General features: G+C 37.4%; 1 protein-coding gene across 4 annotated transcripts in view; it reads right to left on the reverse strand.

Annotated features, from left to right (window-relative positions):
• AOPEP (aminopeptidase O (putative)) overlaps positions 1–20,140 on the reverse strand; it is a 188,030-nt gene that overhangs the window by 106,280 nt on the left and 61,610 nt on the right. For 3 of the 4 annotated variants that reach the window (XM_057418960.1, XM_057418963.1, XM_057418962.1), the window contains exons 6-9: positions 11,808–11,997; positions 9,899–10,008; positions 4,859–4,961; positions 4,635–4,742 (exon numbers count right to left, since the gene is read on the reverse strand). In XM_057418960.1, the coding sequence (XP_057274943.1) occupies positions 4,635–4,742; positions 4,859–4,961; positions 9,899–10,008; positions 11,808–11,997 (511 nt within the window). The remainder of the gene's footprint in view (positions 1–4,634; positions 4,743–4,858; positions 4,962–9,898; positions 10,009–11,807; positions 11,998–20,140) is intronic. The other variant, XM_057418961.1, reaches the window with a different exon arrangement.

Raw genomic sequence — 20,140 nt, forward strand, 5'->3', positions numbered from 1 at the left:
CCTCTTAGCTTCATTACTCTCTGGTTTCTTCTCCAGTTCCATTTCTAGCCCTACTTCGTTCTGATCTCTGTCCTTTAAAATAGACAGTTTATCTTGTATCATTACGCAAAATGTAAAAAAAAGTTTTCTCACAACACAAATCTTGGCTTATACCATGTTAATGACTTTTACTAACCCAGTCTTACTTACTTAAGCACAATATTTCATACTTTCTTTCTTTCAAGACACTTGTACTAAAATACAAATATGGCCTAAAGCTAGTCAGATTATATAATATGAATACAATGGATTGTCAAAATGTGCAATATAGTTAACTGACCCATACATTAATCACTTGTCAAACACATAAGCATTTTAAACACAGTTAATTTAGGGTAAAATGTATGACCTAGTGAAGCAGTCTTTTTTTGTTGCCTTACACTTGTTAAAAGGTTGAACAGAAAGAAAAGCATACTGTACGGTAAATAAAGTGTCTGTGAACAACAGAGAACAAAATACCAAACAGCTGCTTCATATGAGAGCAATACCTATTTTACATAAATGAGGGAAAGATCTTTGGTAAAAAAATAATAAAAGGACTGTGATCATGCATTAATTAAAGGTTATGTTATAACACAAATATATAAGGAAAGTGAATAAAGGCTGTGTGGTGCACAGCTAAATAAAAGTAGGAATATGGACATTTACGCAAGAATTGGAAGAGGAAATGAACTCAATCTTAGCAAAACAGACCCATCTATTTCTGTTTTACAAGCATATGAGAGTGTAGAAAGCAAAGACCCCTGTCCTGGAGGCTGCTCTGTATGGGACAGTGCCACAGTCCAGACCATGCCTCAAGGATGTCAACAGTGTTTTGCTCAAGGTCCCAGGTCAGTAAGCATGGAACACTAAGCATGAAACTGCAGAGACAAACTTTATCTCAACTTTCATCTAAAGAAGAGATTCTAGAGGTTGAAACATCAAAATACATGCACACTGCATTCTTAGACTTCCAATTCTAGTTATAAGAGCTCTACATGCAAATGAATAGTTGAATGGAGATGTGTGTACAAATACCAATCTTATAAAACTATGATAATAGTATGTACCCATGCAAATCAGTATGCTGGACATGTTATATAGGTACATACAGAGTGGGCTTGGATCCACACATCTGCCTTTAAAACTTTCACAAATAGCATAAATTATGATTTTTGTTTTAAGCACTGCCTTCTTGAGTGTAATTTTACTACAGCGAACCATAGCTTGTATCTGATAGATGACTTCTACAGATGTTGGTTTATTATTATAGCAGACAGAAATACATGAAAATTGAAGTCTTCAAACAATTCAATTCCAAAGTGTTCTTATTTCAGTATCAAACTGAACACCAGGTTTAACTGTTTTAGGAATATCAGCAACTAACACTCCCTTCTATTTATTTATAGTCAGTAACACTCCATTATTTTAAAAGTTAAGTCAAAGCAGTTAGTGACTGAATTCTCTCACAGAAAGAAAAATGGAAGATTTTTAAAAATCTTTTTCAAAGATTCCAGACTTGCTTTACTCGTCTGTTGCTAACTCAACTAAAATAAACAAAAACTACTATTAAAAACATACTGAGCACGCAACCAAAATGAAGGAAAAAGGCAAACTGATTAATGTTTCACATCTGAAGTCATTTCCTTGCACCTGCAGCTCCCATCTAGGAAAAATACTGCAAGCACCACTGAAAACAAGACTAGTATTCAGAACATGGGCAATTATTTTCACTGGGTTTACATTCCCTCATAGCTACAATTCCTAAAGCTGGGAACTTTCACAATTATTTTGGACAAGGTGAAAGTACAACATTATGATATTTAAACCTACCATTTGCACCTCTATTTATTTTAAATCTTTTATTCATTTAAACACTGACAGAATGTTTGTTCAAAAAGGAACTTGAATAATAAACTTTGTACTAACTTGACTTCATTACTTCTGCATTTGCAATTCCTGCTGTGATTGCTAATCTGCCAATACTAGACACTAACATAATCTTATGAAGAAAGTAAATGCATTTACAACTGGTTATAGCCCTATCATTTCTGCATCCCCTTTGCAGTTTTTACATAGTGACCAAACAACAGGATGATGTTAAAATCCTATTCTCAGCAGCTTCAGTGGGAGATGGATTTAGGCTGCTGTGAAACAAGGTAAAAGCACAAAAAAGCACACAAGTTACATAGTACACAGCTCTTTTTCCACCAAATTAGGTATCTTCAAATGAAGGAAAGTAGGAAATTGTATTTTTTTGACCTACATTAAGCACATACCTATGGATATATTGCATGTATTTAAACAAAAAGTAACCTAAGAAACCTGAAATAAAAGCATGACTTAATCTTGCTTGCATAATTAAAAACACTGAACAATGCTTTTAACCGATAACCAGAATGGTTTGTTTCTGGGTGCAGAAACAACATACAGTATTTCATTTTATGAGACTGAAGTTAGTACACTACAGATTAACATTTCATAGTAGAGTGTTGGACAGAGGAAGAAATCTCTAGTAGATGCGTAGTTCAATTGCAATGCAATCTAGCTATCATGACTAATAGTATAATGTGCTAAGGCATTTTGCAGCATTTAATCAGTCTACTGACACACCTCACCTCACATCAACCAGGAGGAACAAGCATCGTTCTTACCACCAGATTTAAACACTGGGCTGCTTCTTACAAATTCTGCTTTCAGTCAGTTTCCGCATGTGTAATAGCAAAGCATCATATTTATGATTTTGGACATCGTAATGTAGACAAGGCTCATATAGTCACTGTCATTTTCCACACTATGCCAAACATAACCACCCAAGGTCTCAATAACATGGTACAGGAAACAGCTGCAACAGTGGAAACATTAACTCCCTTATCACCCCAGATGTTCCTCCACAGAGTAAAGCTGCTGCAGTAAAGCTACTACGCCTAACTTCGGGGTGACTTGACATACAAAATACTCTACAGTTCTGGGAGCTATCTGTAAGATACATGGGCATACATCTCACCCCAAGAGAGTGAGACAAAATACCAAGCACACGAGCAAAGAATCCCTGTGGCAGGAAAGTGTTAGACCCCATTCCCTCAAAATCACAGGCCCTTATTCTGCATTGCAAGGAGATGTATATCAGCATCCTGAATCCCCTCAGAGATTTTAACCACAACGCAAGAAAAGACAGACTTCAGCAAAGAAACTGTTTTCAGAAATGTATTCCTCCTCCTCCTCTCTCTTCCCCCACCCCTCATTCTCATCACACTGATCTTCTAGTGATACCAAATATTTGTTATGCTGTTTCTTTTGTTCCAGGCCTGGTTTTAACCATGATGAGTTCAGTGCCCTGCTTCACAGGCACCCCAATCAATGGTTGTTTTCACAGCATTACCGAAGCAACAAGCAACAGTGCCATGGCACAAGCTGGACTCGTCACCAATGAGAGGATTCCCTAGAACTTTGGTTTTGGTGAAATACGTCATTCCGTTCTCAAAATAAAACACTGGAAAACAAGACTCTCTTTTAACACTACAGCCAGTGGTTACAGGACATTTTCAGAAAGACTTAGGGGGAGGTAGATTTCTATTTATAACCCCAGTTGGGCTCTCTACATAACAGACGGTATGAGATACTGTGGTGTGACTTGCTTAATGTTTTCTTTTCAAGCTATTCCACTTTGCATGGAGCAATTATATACCATTTATGACAGGAAGAGAACAACTAAGTCTGTAATTCAAGTGATTAACATATGCAGTTGGACTTTGGAGGATAGATTCATATTCCTAATTCAACATTACATTTACAACCAAGGCTTCACCAGTCTAGGAAGAAATCCTGTCCTATGAGAACAAGTGCTCTTCAGGTAGGGCTGCTACTGCATGGTATCACTGTCAGAGAAGGTCTGCTGAAAGAAAGAAGCAGAACATCTTAAACATCCTAGAAGGATGTTTCCTTCAGTAACATAATGCTAGGAAACATGGGAGTATGGACCATGATGAGGGAACCTATATAGAGGTTTACAAGACTGTGATACGGGTGAGTGTAATGTCAGAGTGATGGGGACACCACTCTCTGACTTAATGAGAAAGAGGCTGTCATGCTGATAAGAAAGACTGTGAAGTTACAAGCACCGAATGAAGCAGCATGTAGAGAATCAGAAATACAATGTGCACACACTGTTACGATGTGTAGAAGTTTTCAGTTGCATTCCTACTCTGTGCTTCTTCTCTGTCAGAAACAGAGAGCTATCAAGGAAAAGGCTGACTGACCACAACCAAAACCCATGAGCTAAAAGACTACAGGAGACAATTCCAGTACAGTAAATGACCCTGTCTTTGAGAACAACAGCACCTACAAGCACTGACCTTTCAAAGCATCAAGTTTAAATCAAAAAAAAACAAATACTAAAATCACCCACTGTTTATATTAACAGATACTAGTAGGGTACCCAGTTTATGTATCACCTTAAAAAAAAATGTTCTGCCCTCTAGCAGGCAGGAATTTTACCAATATTGCCAAATCACAATTGCCTCTTTCTTTTCACCACAGACAGAATCAAAAGTTTAGATAATTTGTTTTGTTGGGCTTTTTTTCCAGAAAGTGAAGAGCAACCCCGAGCACAGTACCTGAGAAAGGACAAGCTGTCCATGGAACTTATGGACAAATTTTCGTAAAGATGAAAGGTATGAAGCCTCTCCTATTGTCCTTGCCAGAGACCGCAAAAGGAAGTAACCCTGCAAATTAAACAAGAAATAAATAGGATTCTATGAATTTGTTCATGTCTAAAAAAAAGAAACTTTTTACCATATTAGTAAAGCAATTTAATTAAAAATCAGCTGACAACACTCACCTTTAAGTAGTGGACCTGCATGAAGACTTTTTCTGCTTTAAGACCATGTTTGACAATGGATGCTCCAGACTCGCTCGTTTCTCCTGTGCTCTCCTTTTTGGGCCTAAAATGGTAACAGAGTAATTAAGTCTTGGGGAAGTAAATAAAGAAATTACTCATACATTGCACATTCTTATAGTTGAAAGCATTGTGAATAGTATAGTAAGTTTAGACACCTGTGACTATTTCTTTTCCTTTACCTTAAGTAAATAACTTGGCTTAGACAGACGAACAAAAAAATTTCATACTTTCAATGAAATTTTGTACATAGGTGATCAGACAGCTGGGTTACAAAAGAAATACATCACTATGTTGGTGTACTCTTTTCACGGCTAGCATGGCATCACACTGCCTGCCATTCTACAGTGCAGACTCATTATGAATAAAGAAAAACAAACAAAAAGAGATAGGAGAATGGGAAAGGAAAGTAGAAGGAGAAAGGGAGAGGGGAGAGGGAAAGGGGAAAGGAAAAGGGAAGATGAAGCAAAAAGGGAAGGGGAGGATACTAAAGACATCTTCAAGTAGAATTTTCTCTTCTCATACCTAAACATTGGTTTAATAGTTTACACGACTATACTTGCAAGAATCACCTCTTTCATCTGCATGCACAAGAAATACCCACAGCAGTAAAGTGTGGACAACTTCTAGGCTTTTATTAACACAGAGTGAAACTAAAGAGAAGCTATGCAAACATTTTTAAATTCATTTGTAAGCAGTGCCTTCACAGTCATGGCACTCAAGACCCCTACAGCTTACTTTCTTCCATCCAGAAAATGTTGCAGCTGACAGTGGTCTGAGAATAGACGTCTATGTTAGGAGCCTAACCCTGTAGCTGAAGCAACCTCCCCAATTCTAAGTGTGGATTCTGAAATGGCCAGTCTTGGAAACCAATCACCTTTCCTCCCACTTCTCCAGTACAGGGGCAACATAGGCTACAGCAGTGCAGGATTCTTCAAAGCACTGATACACTTCTCATGAGCTAATCTCTGTGATCAAATTTATATCTATGTCTGCTTTGAGGAAAACATTCTTCCTTATTTGTATCTGTGTAATGAATTCTCATTAGTTTTGTCCTGAGTGCGAAGCTGGATTTTTTCACTCTTTAGGCACTGTATTTAGGATGTGTGCAGATGAAACCCACTTCACACAGTAAAAGTTTGATCAAATACAACCGTTTGAAATAAAATAGAAAAAAATAAAAGCAATTCAGTTTTACACTGTTCCTAACAAATGCCTTTAACATGTTATAGTTAGTATTTTCTTTCAACATTGAAAGGAGGAGATCAATAACTGATTTCTTATCCTGTGGTAGCAGACAATGTAATCATTGCAGACCCACTGCAGGATAGCAGAGGTCCACCTGTTTCTATTCTGGATCAGCCTCCTGGAAGGAAGGCCTGCTGGCAACTTTTCATTGTTCTCTGCGAGTATAAAAAGCCAAAAATGCTTCATTTCTCCCATAATATATAGGCCAGTCAATAGACTTTGAAAAATGGAGTTTGAGCATGGGCTACAGGATCCACACTAAACTGAAATACCTCCCATAATCATAATTGTTGTAAATTAGGGAACCATACTTCCTTCCTCCTCCAAATTTGTGACTCTGTAGATACTAGCAGGTGAATGGAAAGCAGTATCCCATCTGCATGATTGTACTCAAGAATTTGATTTTGCAAAGGGTGCATATATATACCCCTGATAATGTGTGCAAAAGGATAAATACTCAGAAATTTACGTTGTATGTATTTATGTCAGTACTTCAGTACACTATTTTAAAGCAATGCTTAGTATATTTACAACACATTGAAGGCAGAGACTGGAGGTGCATTACACTGACCTACAAAACCTGGCAACTAACCCAGTAGATGAAGCTAGGCATAATGTTAAAGGCAAGCTGATATAAAGTAATTGAGCTGCTACATGAACATTTTACATACTGGAAAATTTCTGAAGGAAGGAGGAATTTTGTTTGCCAGGCTAAGAAGTATTGTGTAGAAAGTAAAATCACAATTCACCAGGAAGTACTTCGTAATTAAATGCTCTGATGCATTAGGTAGTCCTGAAAACCTACATAGAGACTACGAGAGACCATCTGAAAGGTGAGTTTCCTGTGTGATATCTGTGTCTATCTGTGTGATAGAATAAAACTCTTTAAACCCCTACAGAGTCAGAGAGCATTACTTCAAGAGGGAAATACACTTGACTCAAGTGGAACTCAGAGACAAATTTAGAGTTAGATATCAACACTGGTTTGTCTTAAGGAAGAATCACAAGCTGAAGTTCAGTCTTATGGGCAAGGACATGAAACAATCTCAACACCAGCTTTATTCTACAGAACAAAATAGACTTCTCTATTTGCTGTCATAATGTGAGACATTGGATGAGAGTGATGGATTTGATACTTGCCAGCAGAGTAAGTGCCATCACATACTTCACAGGTGCTTTTATACCTGCAGATTTGCTTCAAACTGAGAAATTACACAGGATTCTGCCTGATGTCTTATCCTGTATAAGCACTACAATGCCACAAACTTCTTCTTCCAAACCAAGAACTGCTGGTGCTGCCTTTCAGAGCTGCTGCCTGCTGAAAAGATACTTATCTATTTCTTCCATACATGACTTCTTTTTCACAGGAAACTCCTGAGATGCTACTATAATGTAATGCCAAATATCCACTATAAGAAGAACCATCATACTGATGATCAGTTTGCTGAGTGGCTTTCACCTAGTCTGAACAAGCAAAGCACAAAAAAATCATATGATTTCCCAGCAGGCAACAAAAAAGTAATTGAAGATTAAGTTTATGCTTGGAAAGAACAGGTTGGCTGATATTTTTTTTTTTAATTCCTGACATAATTGGCAAGAAATAACAAACTCTTATCATTCATTTTTAATATCCTGGCATAAAAACACAAGCTTGAACTAGCACAAGTCCCAGTACAGACTCAAAAACCAGTGTGATGCCAAGACTGGAATTTTCTCTCTCATAGACAACCTCTGGAAAGCACATGCATATACTTTCAAAAGGGGAAGGAAAGAAAAAAAAGAAAAAAACCAAACAAAAAAACAGTAAATATGCAAAGAGAGAACTCTCTCCACAAAAATAGTAAAGAATATTTATATCTGAGTGAACCAGTGGTAAGTCCTTAAATGCAAAAACAAGAAACTAAAGATAGCAAAAAGGAAGAGATTGCTAGGATCCTGAGCTGGCATCATGTTCTACTACTGAAGTGTACATGAGAAGCATATTTTTCAAACAAGAAATGATACATCATTCTTTTGTATTAGCACTGAGAATACCACTATGAAAAAGGTAAGCAGTATGTTTATTTGAGACTTCTGTCTACTAACTGTGGAAGTCAACAGAAAGCTTAAGTTTCAATTTCAGTATAAATCAATCCTTCCCGAGTTTCAAGCTGCAAAAGATATTTTGGCCCTTCGAAAAATGATTTTAAAAATTTACACCGCATAGACATTTTATTAAAAGTAGCAAATGGGGTTTCATAACCTTGAAAATGGAAAATATACCTCAAGATAAGCCTCATATCATAAGAACCAGTGTTCCTAAAAAAACATTTATTTTAAAATAAACAAAAACCCCCAGCATCTGTCAATCAGTAGTTGTACTGGCAGCAGCTCCATGACAGCTTGTGATAAAGCCTGCTTTTGTATTTACACCTATCATCAAATCGCAAAATTACAAATGTATAATTTCACTGACCCTGCTTATACGTAGGATACACAATTAACTAATAGACATGAAGTAAAACCGGTCAATGAAAGACTACAATTACGCAGTTGGTGACGTTTTCAGATTAGATGAGGCCATAGACAGGAGTTTCTATGTTGGTGAACAATTTCTATTGCCCAAAACTAAAAGGCTTTTAGGTCCTATGGGAAAAGCACAAAAAGAAACAAAGATCTCAAGGTGAATGAAATGGCAAAAGTCTTCTAAAACCATGTAAAAGATGATCATACAGAGGATGGGAATCAATTCGTTCTTCACTTCTACTTGGTGAAAGAAATGAAGAAAACTATATTTTTTGAAATGAACAGTATTTCAGCTGTGCATTTTTAATTGTTAACACTAAGAACAGCTTAGCCAGGAACCATGGAAACTTTTTTTTTGAAGGTCTCTCAGAAAATATTAGATAAGACCTACTTGAATTGGTCTGTATATACTGCCTGTGTCTCAGGGTAGGAGAACGGTCTACATAATCTCTTGAAATCTGTCCCTGTAATTCCATTATTTGACCAAAGCTAATCTCAGCTAGGATTAGTAAACTTGCATTTTTCGGTTAAAGACTGTGGGCAGACAAGCAGTGGAGATGTTAGGCAGCCACTCAAGGTGAAAGAATATGGCAAATTCCTATGACACCAATCAGCACAGCCCAGATTACGTATCATTAGCAAAGCAAGAATCTTTTTTGGATCAAATGTCTTTAGCTATGTAAGAAGAAGCTTTGAGCTCAGCATCTGATACCTAAAGACCGAATTCTTGTTTAAATATGATTATTACTCATTTCTAAAAAAAAAAAAAAAATAAATAAAGTAGATTTCTATAGCTCATTGTACTTTTCCCCCTCTTTTTTAAATTTTCATACAGCTTGGCAGTTAGATACCACACTCCAGTATGTGCTTGTCTTCAGCCACAGAAAATGAATCTGTTACAGCTTCAAACAGTGAAGTAAGGAAATGGCCTTTTTTTTTTTTTTCCTGAATAAAGGGTCTTGTAAACTGCTTAGAGATGTTTTATATCAAACTAAATCCCACGGTTTTTGAAAGCATTCTATAACAAAGAGAAAAGCAATTGCAGAATTATAGAGAAGACAAATAAGCTAGTCAATTTAATTTCACTTTTCTTTTTTTCTTCAGAGGAAATAAGGAAATGTAGTAGATTTAACCAGATTATTTGGATGTATAGCCTTTGAAAGGAGAAACTGGTGGAAAACAGTAGAGACAGAACATGCAAAAGCAGAAATTAAACTGTGATACTGTTACCTTAAAACTTGCAGCTCTTCTTCAGAGTTCTGCACCTCATCTCTGAGTCGGCGCCAGCGAAGTAAAGCTTTCAATTCCTGCAGCCCTTTTACTTCATCATGTGACAGCTGCTTAGTATACAAAAAACACCGATCACCAATTGCTGTTTCCGAACAGACAATAATAATTTTCAGAAAGACAAACTTGTTTTGTTTCCCTTTAATGCACAGAAGCTGCAGGAAACAGTACCTATATCCATGTTAAAAAAAACAACGAAACAAAACCCAAACAACAAAACCAAAACATAACAGCTGCTGCTATGAGAGTTAATAGCAGCACTAAGGAAAACAGAAGCCTCACTGTGTGCATCAAATCAATAGTCAGTTAAATAGTTCTGCCTGAGGAGAGAGATGGGCATGTTGTTTTCCCTTTAGTGACTGGCAATAAGTGAACTGAATGTACAGCACAGATACCTGGCAATTTTGGTTGCATCTTTACTTTTCCCAGCTTGAAAGAAAAGAGCTGCTTTGTATCCCAACTTCACTCCTCTTTCCCATTAGTTCTGTTACATTTGTGAAAGCTCTTTCTTGTACTTTCCTCCATATACATAGCATTAACAGAGACACATGCTTAAGAAATAAATGCCAGGTTGTCATCTTACAAATAACTGCTAATTTATATTTCTCTATTATAAGAAAAGATGGAAGATGGGAGAAAGAAAAAGCAGCTAGCATTATCCTGCATTACACCAGTATTTCAGTCACAAGTGAAGTTACTGTCAGACACTATGGAATATACTCACAATCTTACAACTGAACAATTGCATAATTGCACAGCACCAAAACTACCCAATAAGGCTAGAAAAGAAGAACAAAAAGGGATTTTTCTGACCTTCGAAATTAACAAAGGCACTAATCACCCTGTTTTGTTATTTTCTCTTTTCCACTTAGCTACATGGAAGGGCGTCTACTACAATGAAAATGCTTTCAAGTGACTCACAAAAGCATAGAATTAATGGGAACAGCTCACAGCAGAGCAGTGATGCTCAAGTAAGGGCAGAAATTAGTTTTAGGACCAGAAGGGAAAAGCAAAGTGTTTGAACAGCCTTTGTCTCTTTCTTGTTCCAGAAACATGGTAAGTGACCAGAAATTCTGTTCTGGTTGGTGGTATAAATATTCCTGATACTTAACAGAATGGAGGTTAAATATTAGTTCCTTGTCCCCACTGCTCTTCCACAGATAGAGCTCTGCAGTCTTGAGGGGCAGAACAAGAGCCTGACAGAAGCACAGGAACAAATGACTAACATACGAAATGCTTGACTTAGCAGGGCTACAACAAAACCAAGAATTAGATCAGGAAACCACTTTACTAGCTGTCATGCAGTGTACAAGCTTTTCAGTTTGAGGCAGACAATGATTTCTAATCCTCTAACATGGGGGTAAGCTTTCCTGGGCAGTATAAGAGAAAAAAAAAGTGTAAGTACTCTGTTCATTAGCTTCCATTTTGTTTTGAAGATTGCTTCTTGGCTATCCACTGGACAAAACCAGATAATTTTCATTAGGTACCTGGTATATTGCAATATTCAGTAAGACTGGTGATTGTTCCAGTTTCAGGAACACAAAACAAGTGGAAAGAATGCAAATCAACAGGGTAATATAATGCAGTAGTACATTTGTGGGAAGGTAATCATTGACAAACAGATGTTTCCATTCCTATTTGCACTGACCTCTACTTCTGTAGAGATTAGTATTCACTGTGAATAAGGAAGGATTATTTTTTTTAATCAAGTCAGCATGCAAAATCCAGTATTATTTTAAAAGACCTGTATTCCTAACACAGGAGGTTTAATTTATATCTAATTCACAGCAGGGTATGTAATTTTGATTTCCACATAATTGAATTGAGAAGTGGTGTATCATCATCACCTTACCTGTTGTGCCCTAGCCCAAAATACATCTTCTAAAAAAGTGGCAAACCCTTCACTTAACCACTCTTCAGTCCAATCGCGAGCACCAATGGCCAGTCCAAACCAAGCATGAGCAATTTCATGGCACAGACGTGTTCCACAGAGCTGGCTCCCTCCTGATAATACACTCTGTGACAGGAAGATGATGTGTGGGCTGCACAACATAAACGTGACAAAATACATGAGTGACAAAATACATTACTGATCTGTTATAACATGCACTACATGGCCATAATAATATATAGGCTTCATTACTCTTGTCAGCCTCTATTACTGTATGCATGACTAGGTCATGACTGATAGTTTACAGCTCAGGAGTTTTTAGAAATTAGGCTGTACTTTATAGTTGGTCGGCAGAGGATCAAACTAAAATTCTGCCAAGCAGTTGGTTTGTATTCAACTGTCAAACACCTATGACCTGGAAAAAGTAACTTAAAGTTTGGTATATTTTTCAAATTACAAGACTGATTTATTTCAATAGAAACATTTTATATATAAGCCAGGATAATAAAAGATGAGCAGGTGCACATATAGCCAGCGTTTATCAGTTAAATTATCAAAGCTGGAAATAAATAAAGCAGAAACTTTTTATGAAGAAAACACATGACTATCCAAAGGCAACAAGAGTCATGTATAGTAAAACACATGAGTTTATTAGAAATTAAAACAAGCTAAAAAGATACCATTTGATGATGAGAACTGATCATTTCTGCAAATGCAGAGGAAGGAAAACATCCTTTACCACAAGCACAGAAGTCAGCAGACTCTATATTCACTAAATATCTGCTTTTCAAAACAGGGGAGAACAATCTACTCTGCTTTGGACTCAAGTACTAGGAGAAATTGGAGGGGAAAATGATATGAATTATTGCTTTATTATATAGTTTTGATGAGGAACTTAACATGAGCCAGCTTCAGTGTGCGCTCGCAGTCCAGAAAGCCAACCGTATCCTGGGCTGCATCAAAAGGAGTGTGACCAGCAGGTTGAAGGACACCGCTGTCATGAGACCTCACTTGGAGCATTGTGTGCAGTTCTGGTGCCCTCAACATAAAAAGGACATGGAACTGTTGGAACAAGTCCAGAGGAGGGCCACGAGGATGATCAGGGGACTGGAGCACCTCCCGTATGAAGACAGGCTGAGGAAGTTGGGGCTGTTCAGCCTGGAGAAGAGAAGGCTGCATGGAGACCTCATAGCAGCCTTCCACTATCTGAAGAGGCCTATAGGGATGGTGGGGAGGGACGCTTCATTAGGGACTGTAGTGATAGGACAAGGGGTAATGGGCTAAAACTTAAACAGGGGAAGTTTAGATTGGCTATAAGGAGGAAGTTCTTTCCTGTTAGGGTGGTGAGGCACTGGAATGGGCTGCCCAGGGAACCTGCGAATGCTCCATCCCTGGTGGTGTTCAAGGCCAGGTTGGACAGAGCCTTGGCTGACATGGTTTAGTGTGAGGTGTCCCTGCCCATGGCAGGGGGGTTGGGACTAGATGATCTTAAGGTCCTTTCCAACTCAAACTGTTCTATGATTGTATGATTCTATGATTGCTCTGCTATTGAAAACACACTGAATTGCAAGTTACTGCAGTTCCCTACTCATGTTCTGCTGTAAGGCAATTTCTGCTATGCTTATAGATGTTACAGACATCAACATCTCAAAAGTTACTTAATTTTTGAAATTAAGTACATCTAGGAAGGAAAAGTAGTAGAATTAAACCCTGTGATTGACATTCACAGGATTAACAGGGCACCATGCCACAGACAGGAGTAGCAAGGACACAAATGAAGATCACTATCTGCAGAGTACTCCTGCACTAACCATCAGCATTTCAACTGTTTTCTCAACTCCAGCCAGTTAGAAAGAAAATAAAGCACAATGGTAATACCTTCAAGACCACAGGTCTTTAAAACTATGTTTAGCCTTCCAAGCATGGCAGGGGAGCACATGGCCTTAAGACATTTCCAAGAGTCAAATATTATTCATCAGCATTCCAAAGAGCTTCCCCACCCACCCTACCCTTCCGTTGGAAATGTTAAAAACACCCACAGTTTTCTTGTAACCAGTCAAATGTCTCAAACCAAGACCAAAATATGATACACAATTAAATAGGAAAACATATTCAATAACCATCTCCTTATAAAAAAATAATAGTAATTCAGCAAAGCAAGTTATACAATTTCAATCAGTTGGCATTGTAAGAAACAATGTACGAAATTAAAGCACTAATAGAGAAATCAAGTCACAGAGAGCAAAGCAAGAAAAGAAAAGCAGCTCTCCAAGTCTTTGCCAAAAGCAATTCTGATTAAGAGAAGGGAGGGAGGGAGAGATGGGGGAAAACTGTGAGCATGATGAACGTTTTATTATTAAGCCCACAATGAGACAAATAAATGCAGCTTTGGGGGTACTACTTTGTTCAGTGGTAAGTAAATGACTGCTAACTGTGGCATGCGTACAGTGCTATGAAGAAAAACCACAGAAATGGACCAAGTAAATAACATTCCAGACATACTGCTGGCAGCATTTCGGCCACTTGGTTAAGCAAAACAAAAGTAAACTTCATGCCTTATAAACAGGCTTACAGAATGGTTTTCATTTTAAGTTTACTGTAGGTAAACACACAATAAAAGATTGTATTTCCCGCTTTTTCCATTCACTTAAATAACAGAAATGCCACATTTGGACAATCATTTCCTTTACAGAAGGATTATAAATCACTTCGGTGAAAGAAAATGTATATGAGTTAAATTTTGGCAAAAGAATACAACTTCCTACAAGGCCAAAAATAAGATTATGTGCTGCAGCAGAATTTAATTGTAGAGTCTGAGTACAGCCAGCAACTTCCTTTTCTGAGAACACCTTAAATTATTCCTTTTATGTTGTTTGCTCTTAATAGCAGCTGTATCTCCAATTCGGAGTCTCATACAGCAACAGATAACACTACAGAGCAGTGCAAAGCTCCCATCTGTCTTAAGACTGAACATGTTTCTGTAACATGCCCAGCACCTATTAGTCTGGGGAGAAGTTTAATCCTATGTACTAGTTTTAAAATACAGATTCTCTATTTTCAATACATGCTTGAATTCCAGAAACCCTGCTCCACTCCTACTGATACCAACCAAATCTGCATTTTTTTACATCATCTAGGACGTGTAATGTTATTCATTGCACAGTTATTGTAAGTGTTGATCCTAAAACACTCAATATTTCAAAAAATTGTCTATGTGAAAAAATAAAGTATCATAATTATGATTAAACTGCAATAGCCAAAACCTTTTCCTTCCTTTTTTACCAGAAAAGGAATTTGGCCCTCCTACTATCCATGTGATTTACTATGAACAAATTATAAGGCTTAATATCCATTGCTTTCATTGGAATTGAAAAGGAAAGAAATCCATTCATACATTAGGAACAGACAATGGTGATTTACTTCCGTGATTACATCAAGACCTGACAAGGTATGTGCAGTTTATAAATGCCTCTAGCTGTTGTCTTTTCAAGTCTGGCCCAAGTTTGTAAAGCAGGCCAGAACAGGCTAGCTGGATGTGCTAAGGAAGATGGGAAACGTCTCCCAGTTAACAAAAAAAATAAAACTCCCACAAGTCCTTCCCAGGAAGCTGGACATGTTCCCAATGGCTCTTAGAAAGAAAGAAGTTAATGACTTGTTTTCAACAAGTATACAGCGGGTTACATGTTTAAAGCAAAAAAGGTGTTATTCTGACCAGAATCACACCCTCATAACTTAGATCTTTGCATCATTTCACTGAAAGAAAGGGCAAGTTCCCCCTCCCAGTTAAATTGCAGTTAGGGATTCATTTAGTTACATTTCAATGCTGTAACTATGATACAAACACATATGAAGGAAAAACTGAGCCGTAAAGGGAAAGAAATATCTGGTGTGAGAGGCTGGAGGGTCCTGATGTTCCAGACATCCAAATCCACACATGTAGATGTTCTTAATAATGGTCTCTTCCAAAAATAAAAGGTTTTCAACGAGTCCTAGGTTCTGAGCAGTGGTTTGACCAGTTGAGAGGCCATACATCTGAGAGCAGTTTTGCAAAACTCCTTCTTCAGGCTTACGACTTAGAGGCAGGTGCTGCTTTGCACACAGGCTGCAGTAGTGTGCTATCTTTGGCTGCTCACACATGATCAGATGAGACACATAGCACAAACTTTAGCCAAATGTATGTGCAAGAACTTAAGTACAGATTTAAGATTGGAACATGAAGCTCATTTCTAACAGGCTTGTTCCATTCCTTTTGAAGCAGAAGTCTTTCTCTTTGAACACACAGGGATTTCCAGATACATTTTCTTACGTGTTTATTGAAATAACAGAGCCAAGACCACATCAGCTGGAAAATTATGCTTCTGGAGTCAAAAGTAGCACCCAAAATCACTATTACAGATGGAAGTTACATAATGGAAGAAAAAAAAAAAATCATGTTTTGATAGTACTACACATTGCTTATCTATTCCTATATACAAAAAGATAATAAATGGGTTAGACAGTTACTGAACTTCTAGAAAATCCCTTCTTAAACATGTAAAAGGGAGCAGGGGAAATATCTCTTAAAATATTTTCACAGGAACACATGAAGTTGTATATTTCAAGATTACTGGAATTTGAGAAAGTGATACAATTAAACAAGAGCTCCTTGCATACAGTCTGTGCAATCTTTCATCAGTAGCCTTCAACCCTCATTACTCCAGTGATACACAGAAGAGTTGTCGTGTTTAAGCCCAGCAAGCAACTCAGAACCACACAGCCAGCTCTCTCACTTTCCCCCTTCCTCCCCTCCCGCTCCCTGAGGGATAGGGGGGAGAATCGAAAGAATGTAGCTCCCACGGGTTGAGATAAGAACAGTCCAGTAACTGAGGTATAACACAAACCACTGCTGCTGCCACCAATAATGATAAGGGAAATAACAAGGGAGGAGAATACAACTGCTCACCACCCACCGACTGATACCCAGCCCAACCTGAGCAGCGAAGCTAGCCCTTCCAGGTAACTGCCCCCAGTTTATATACCGGGCATGACATGCTGTGGTATGGAATACCCCTTTGGCTAGTTTGGGTCAGGTGTCCTATCTCTGCTTCCTCCCAGCTTCCCTCCTCCCTGGCAGAGCATGAGACTCAGAAAGTCCTTGGTCAGAGTAAACATCAATGAGCAGCAACTAAAACCATTGGTGTTATCAGCGCTGTTCCCAGGCTGAAAGTCAAAAACACAACACTGCAGCAGCTACTAAGGAGAAAAATGACTGCTACTGCTGAACCCAGAGCAAGAGTATTAGCATATTGTCTGCAGTATCTACATCAGACTTTGAGTATTAGCTTACTTTATCTTTGAGGGCACTCATGCCATTGGAATTCAAGCACAAGAACATGCAACATCCACTTACTTTCCCTATAACCTCCAGCATTTTGGAGTATGTTATAGTCCAGTACTGAGAAAACTACAAAGACATCCTTTGAAATCTCCTAGGTTTACAGTGCACCAGAAACTCAAATAAACATGCAGATGCAGTCGTAAAGACAAGGATATGGTAATTAGGAAACTCTGAGAATTGTTCCAGAAATAACTGCAATTTTGTAAAGTTTTCTCTTCCTATTGTCATAGTGGGAAACTTAACAAGTGACTGGAAGTCACAACTGAAGGTCATTCTAGAGCAGATGACTAACTTTTTACTCCACAAATAATGGAATAATACAGTAGCTTAGGCAACAGGGAAAAACAACCAACCCCTGTGTGTTGGGAGGATCCTCCTTGGTACCAGACAAATAAGTACAGCAATTCAACATCCAAACTTCAAATGTCAGTCAAGCACCTAAATTAATGATTTGAACACCTTAAGCAGCAGCTGTTCCATTAACTGGCAGATAATAATTTCAGTCTCGCTTATTTCCCTGTACCAAACCAGATCAGTCAGCTTGTGTATAAACAAGGGTGAAAACATCTCAGGAGAAACTCTTATTACTGTTAAACAGCAAAACCAGTATGTGGCATCAAACTGAAGAAATTATACAGTGAAGGGAAAAAGACAACAGAAGCCTAAGCTCAAACAGCTGCTACACAAACAACTGGGTTTATAACAACTTGGTATTTTTCATTATCACCGATCCCATATTAGGCCAAACGAACAGTCTTGAAGTAAAAACCTCTATAAAAAGATACTATGTACTTATCACATACAACTGTGACATGTATCCGCTTCTGAAGTCTTTGGACATACAAGTCAAATATTTATTTGATCTGTCCAGACATTTTCACAGAGGAAATTTTATTAATTTTCTTCAGATACCAAAACAGCCCTCGAACTCTATGATAAACAAAATAAACTAAATCACTTTGAAAATATTGGCAATAGTTGAAAAATGCACTTTCTATATGCCACAAGATCTTACTTTGCTACTGCAAAAGGATCAGTTGTACTGATCTGAACAAAAAGGATACAGGTTTGATGTGCTTCAAAAATTAACACAGAATTTGATGTACTCCCAGCTAGTACAAGATCAGACTAAAGGAAAGCTGTATCAACCCAACCCATTCCCTATGTTCAATTCTCTTAACTTTATGTTCACAAATGAAAAGATATGCTATTTCCTTCCATACTATATCATGCATGTATTTGCAAAATTTTCCTCAAAATTTCAATCATAATTTGCTCTGAAACTTTTACATAAGTAACAAGTGAAAGTATTAAAAAAGAAAAATTTCTAGTATTTTTAGATTTTTTTAAACTATTAAAAAAATTAGGAAGACTCAAGGAACAAACCAATTTACTGAAGAATTTCTTTTTTCTTTTAAAATTAGACCAGTGGGAACTAACCACATACAGGGTAATACCATCTATTAATTTCTTTGAATAACCATAGGACAGTCAGTTCTACAAGTGAGATGCTTCATATTTCTATCTTAGGGGACTTCAAGTATAAAATGCAGAGCTGTACCTGCTAAAACAGGATATTTATTCATTTTCCCAACAAATTGTACATCTAGCAGATAGGAAACATTTTGGAGGGTTTTAATTTTTGCATGAGTGTTGCCAAAAATGTACCTTTTCTAAGTTTTTCTAAAGCATGCTCAGCTTTCTCCTGGGGCTCAACTCCTCTGTTCTCTATCATGCATATTGTTCTCAATAGGCAATATTGTGCATATTGAATGTTAAAATGGTGGACTGGAAGTATCACTTCTCACAGAAGTGTTACATGACTTTCACTAGATCCAACTCTTGTGAACAGAAAGATAGCACAAGATGAACAATCTGGTAATAATGCAAGTAATTTCTTTAAACAGTGCTGTCACATTCTCTAACACACACAGACAGCACACATTGACAGCGCTGAGAAAAAAATTCTTTAATTGAGATTTTACAAAAATTCATGAACTAACTTACCTGTGGCTGATATCCTGGCGCACTCATATCATGGTAATAAATCCTGCCTGCTTCAAATGTTCTGACTTGCAATGTAAACCAAGAAGCAAAGAAATTAACATATTTTACATGTGAAGTTCAGTCTGATGTCTGGGATGCAAGAATTGCCAATGACCTAACCCAACTTAGTAATAAGCTTACCAGGAACTTGAGGTGACATGACCAACCAGCAGTCAACTCAAGTAAGAACTGCTGAGTTAAGATATTGATCATTTGACCTCTGATGTCCCCAGGACACCCAACAACAGCTCTAGCTCACTTCTTTTCATCTTACACATTCTGTATTACAAGGAGGGACTGGCAGGGCATGAATCTTTCATTCTCTCTCATTTAAAACTGACTTATAAGTTTATGACCACAAAATTAAACACTTGCTGAAATACAAAAGAATGAAGAGAAAACGGCAATGTATGGACACTGATCATTGTCATTAATTTTTTTAATCGAGCCTATTATTTTAAGAAGAAGATGGAAATGGAAACAGATACAGACACAGACACAGCTGTCATAAATATAAAATGATTTTCTGTGCTAATAATTTTTAAGTTTTCTTCTCATATACCAAAGCAAAAATAACTAAAAATAAGCTCTTATTTTACCTTAAAAATGCAAGTGGCATTTGCTTCAGAGGCTTTCCAAGCTATTTTCATATTCTTGCTAAAATGATTAATATGATGAACAGTTGCTAACAACATTCCTCAGCAGTCTAGATGATGACATTTGTCACAGATGGATGAAATTATTTTATCATGGGTGGATCTCATTATTTGTAGCTTTCCATCATTGTTATTGCTGGAAGACCTGGATTTCCTTTTATTACATCATGAAGTTTCTGGCAAATATTAACATAGCTGAGAGCCAAAGTGCAAAT

The sequence above is a fragment of the Pezoporus wallicus genome, unplaced genomic scaffold (assembly GCF_028554395.1).
Source record: "Pezoporus wallicus isolate ANWC-B61680 ecotype Strahan unplaced genomic scaffold, APGP_CSIRO_Pwel_v1 contig_371, whole genome shotgun sequence".
Classification (NCBI taxonomy): Eukaryota; Metazoa; Chordata; class Aves; order Psittaciformes; family Psittacidae; genus Pezoporus; species Pezoporus wallicus.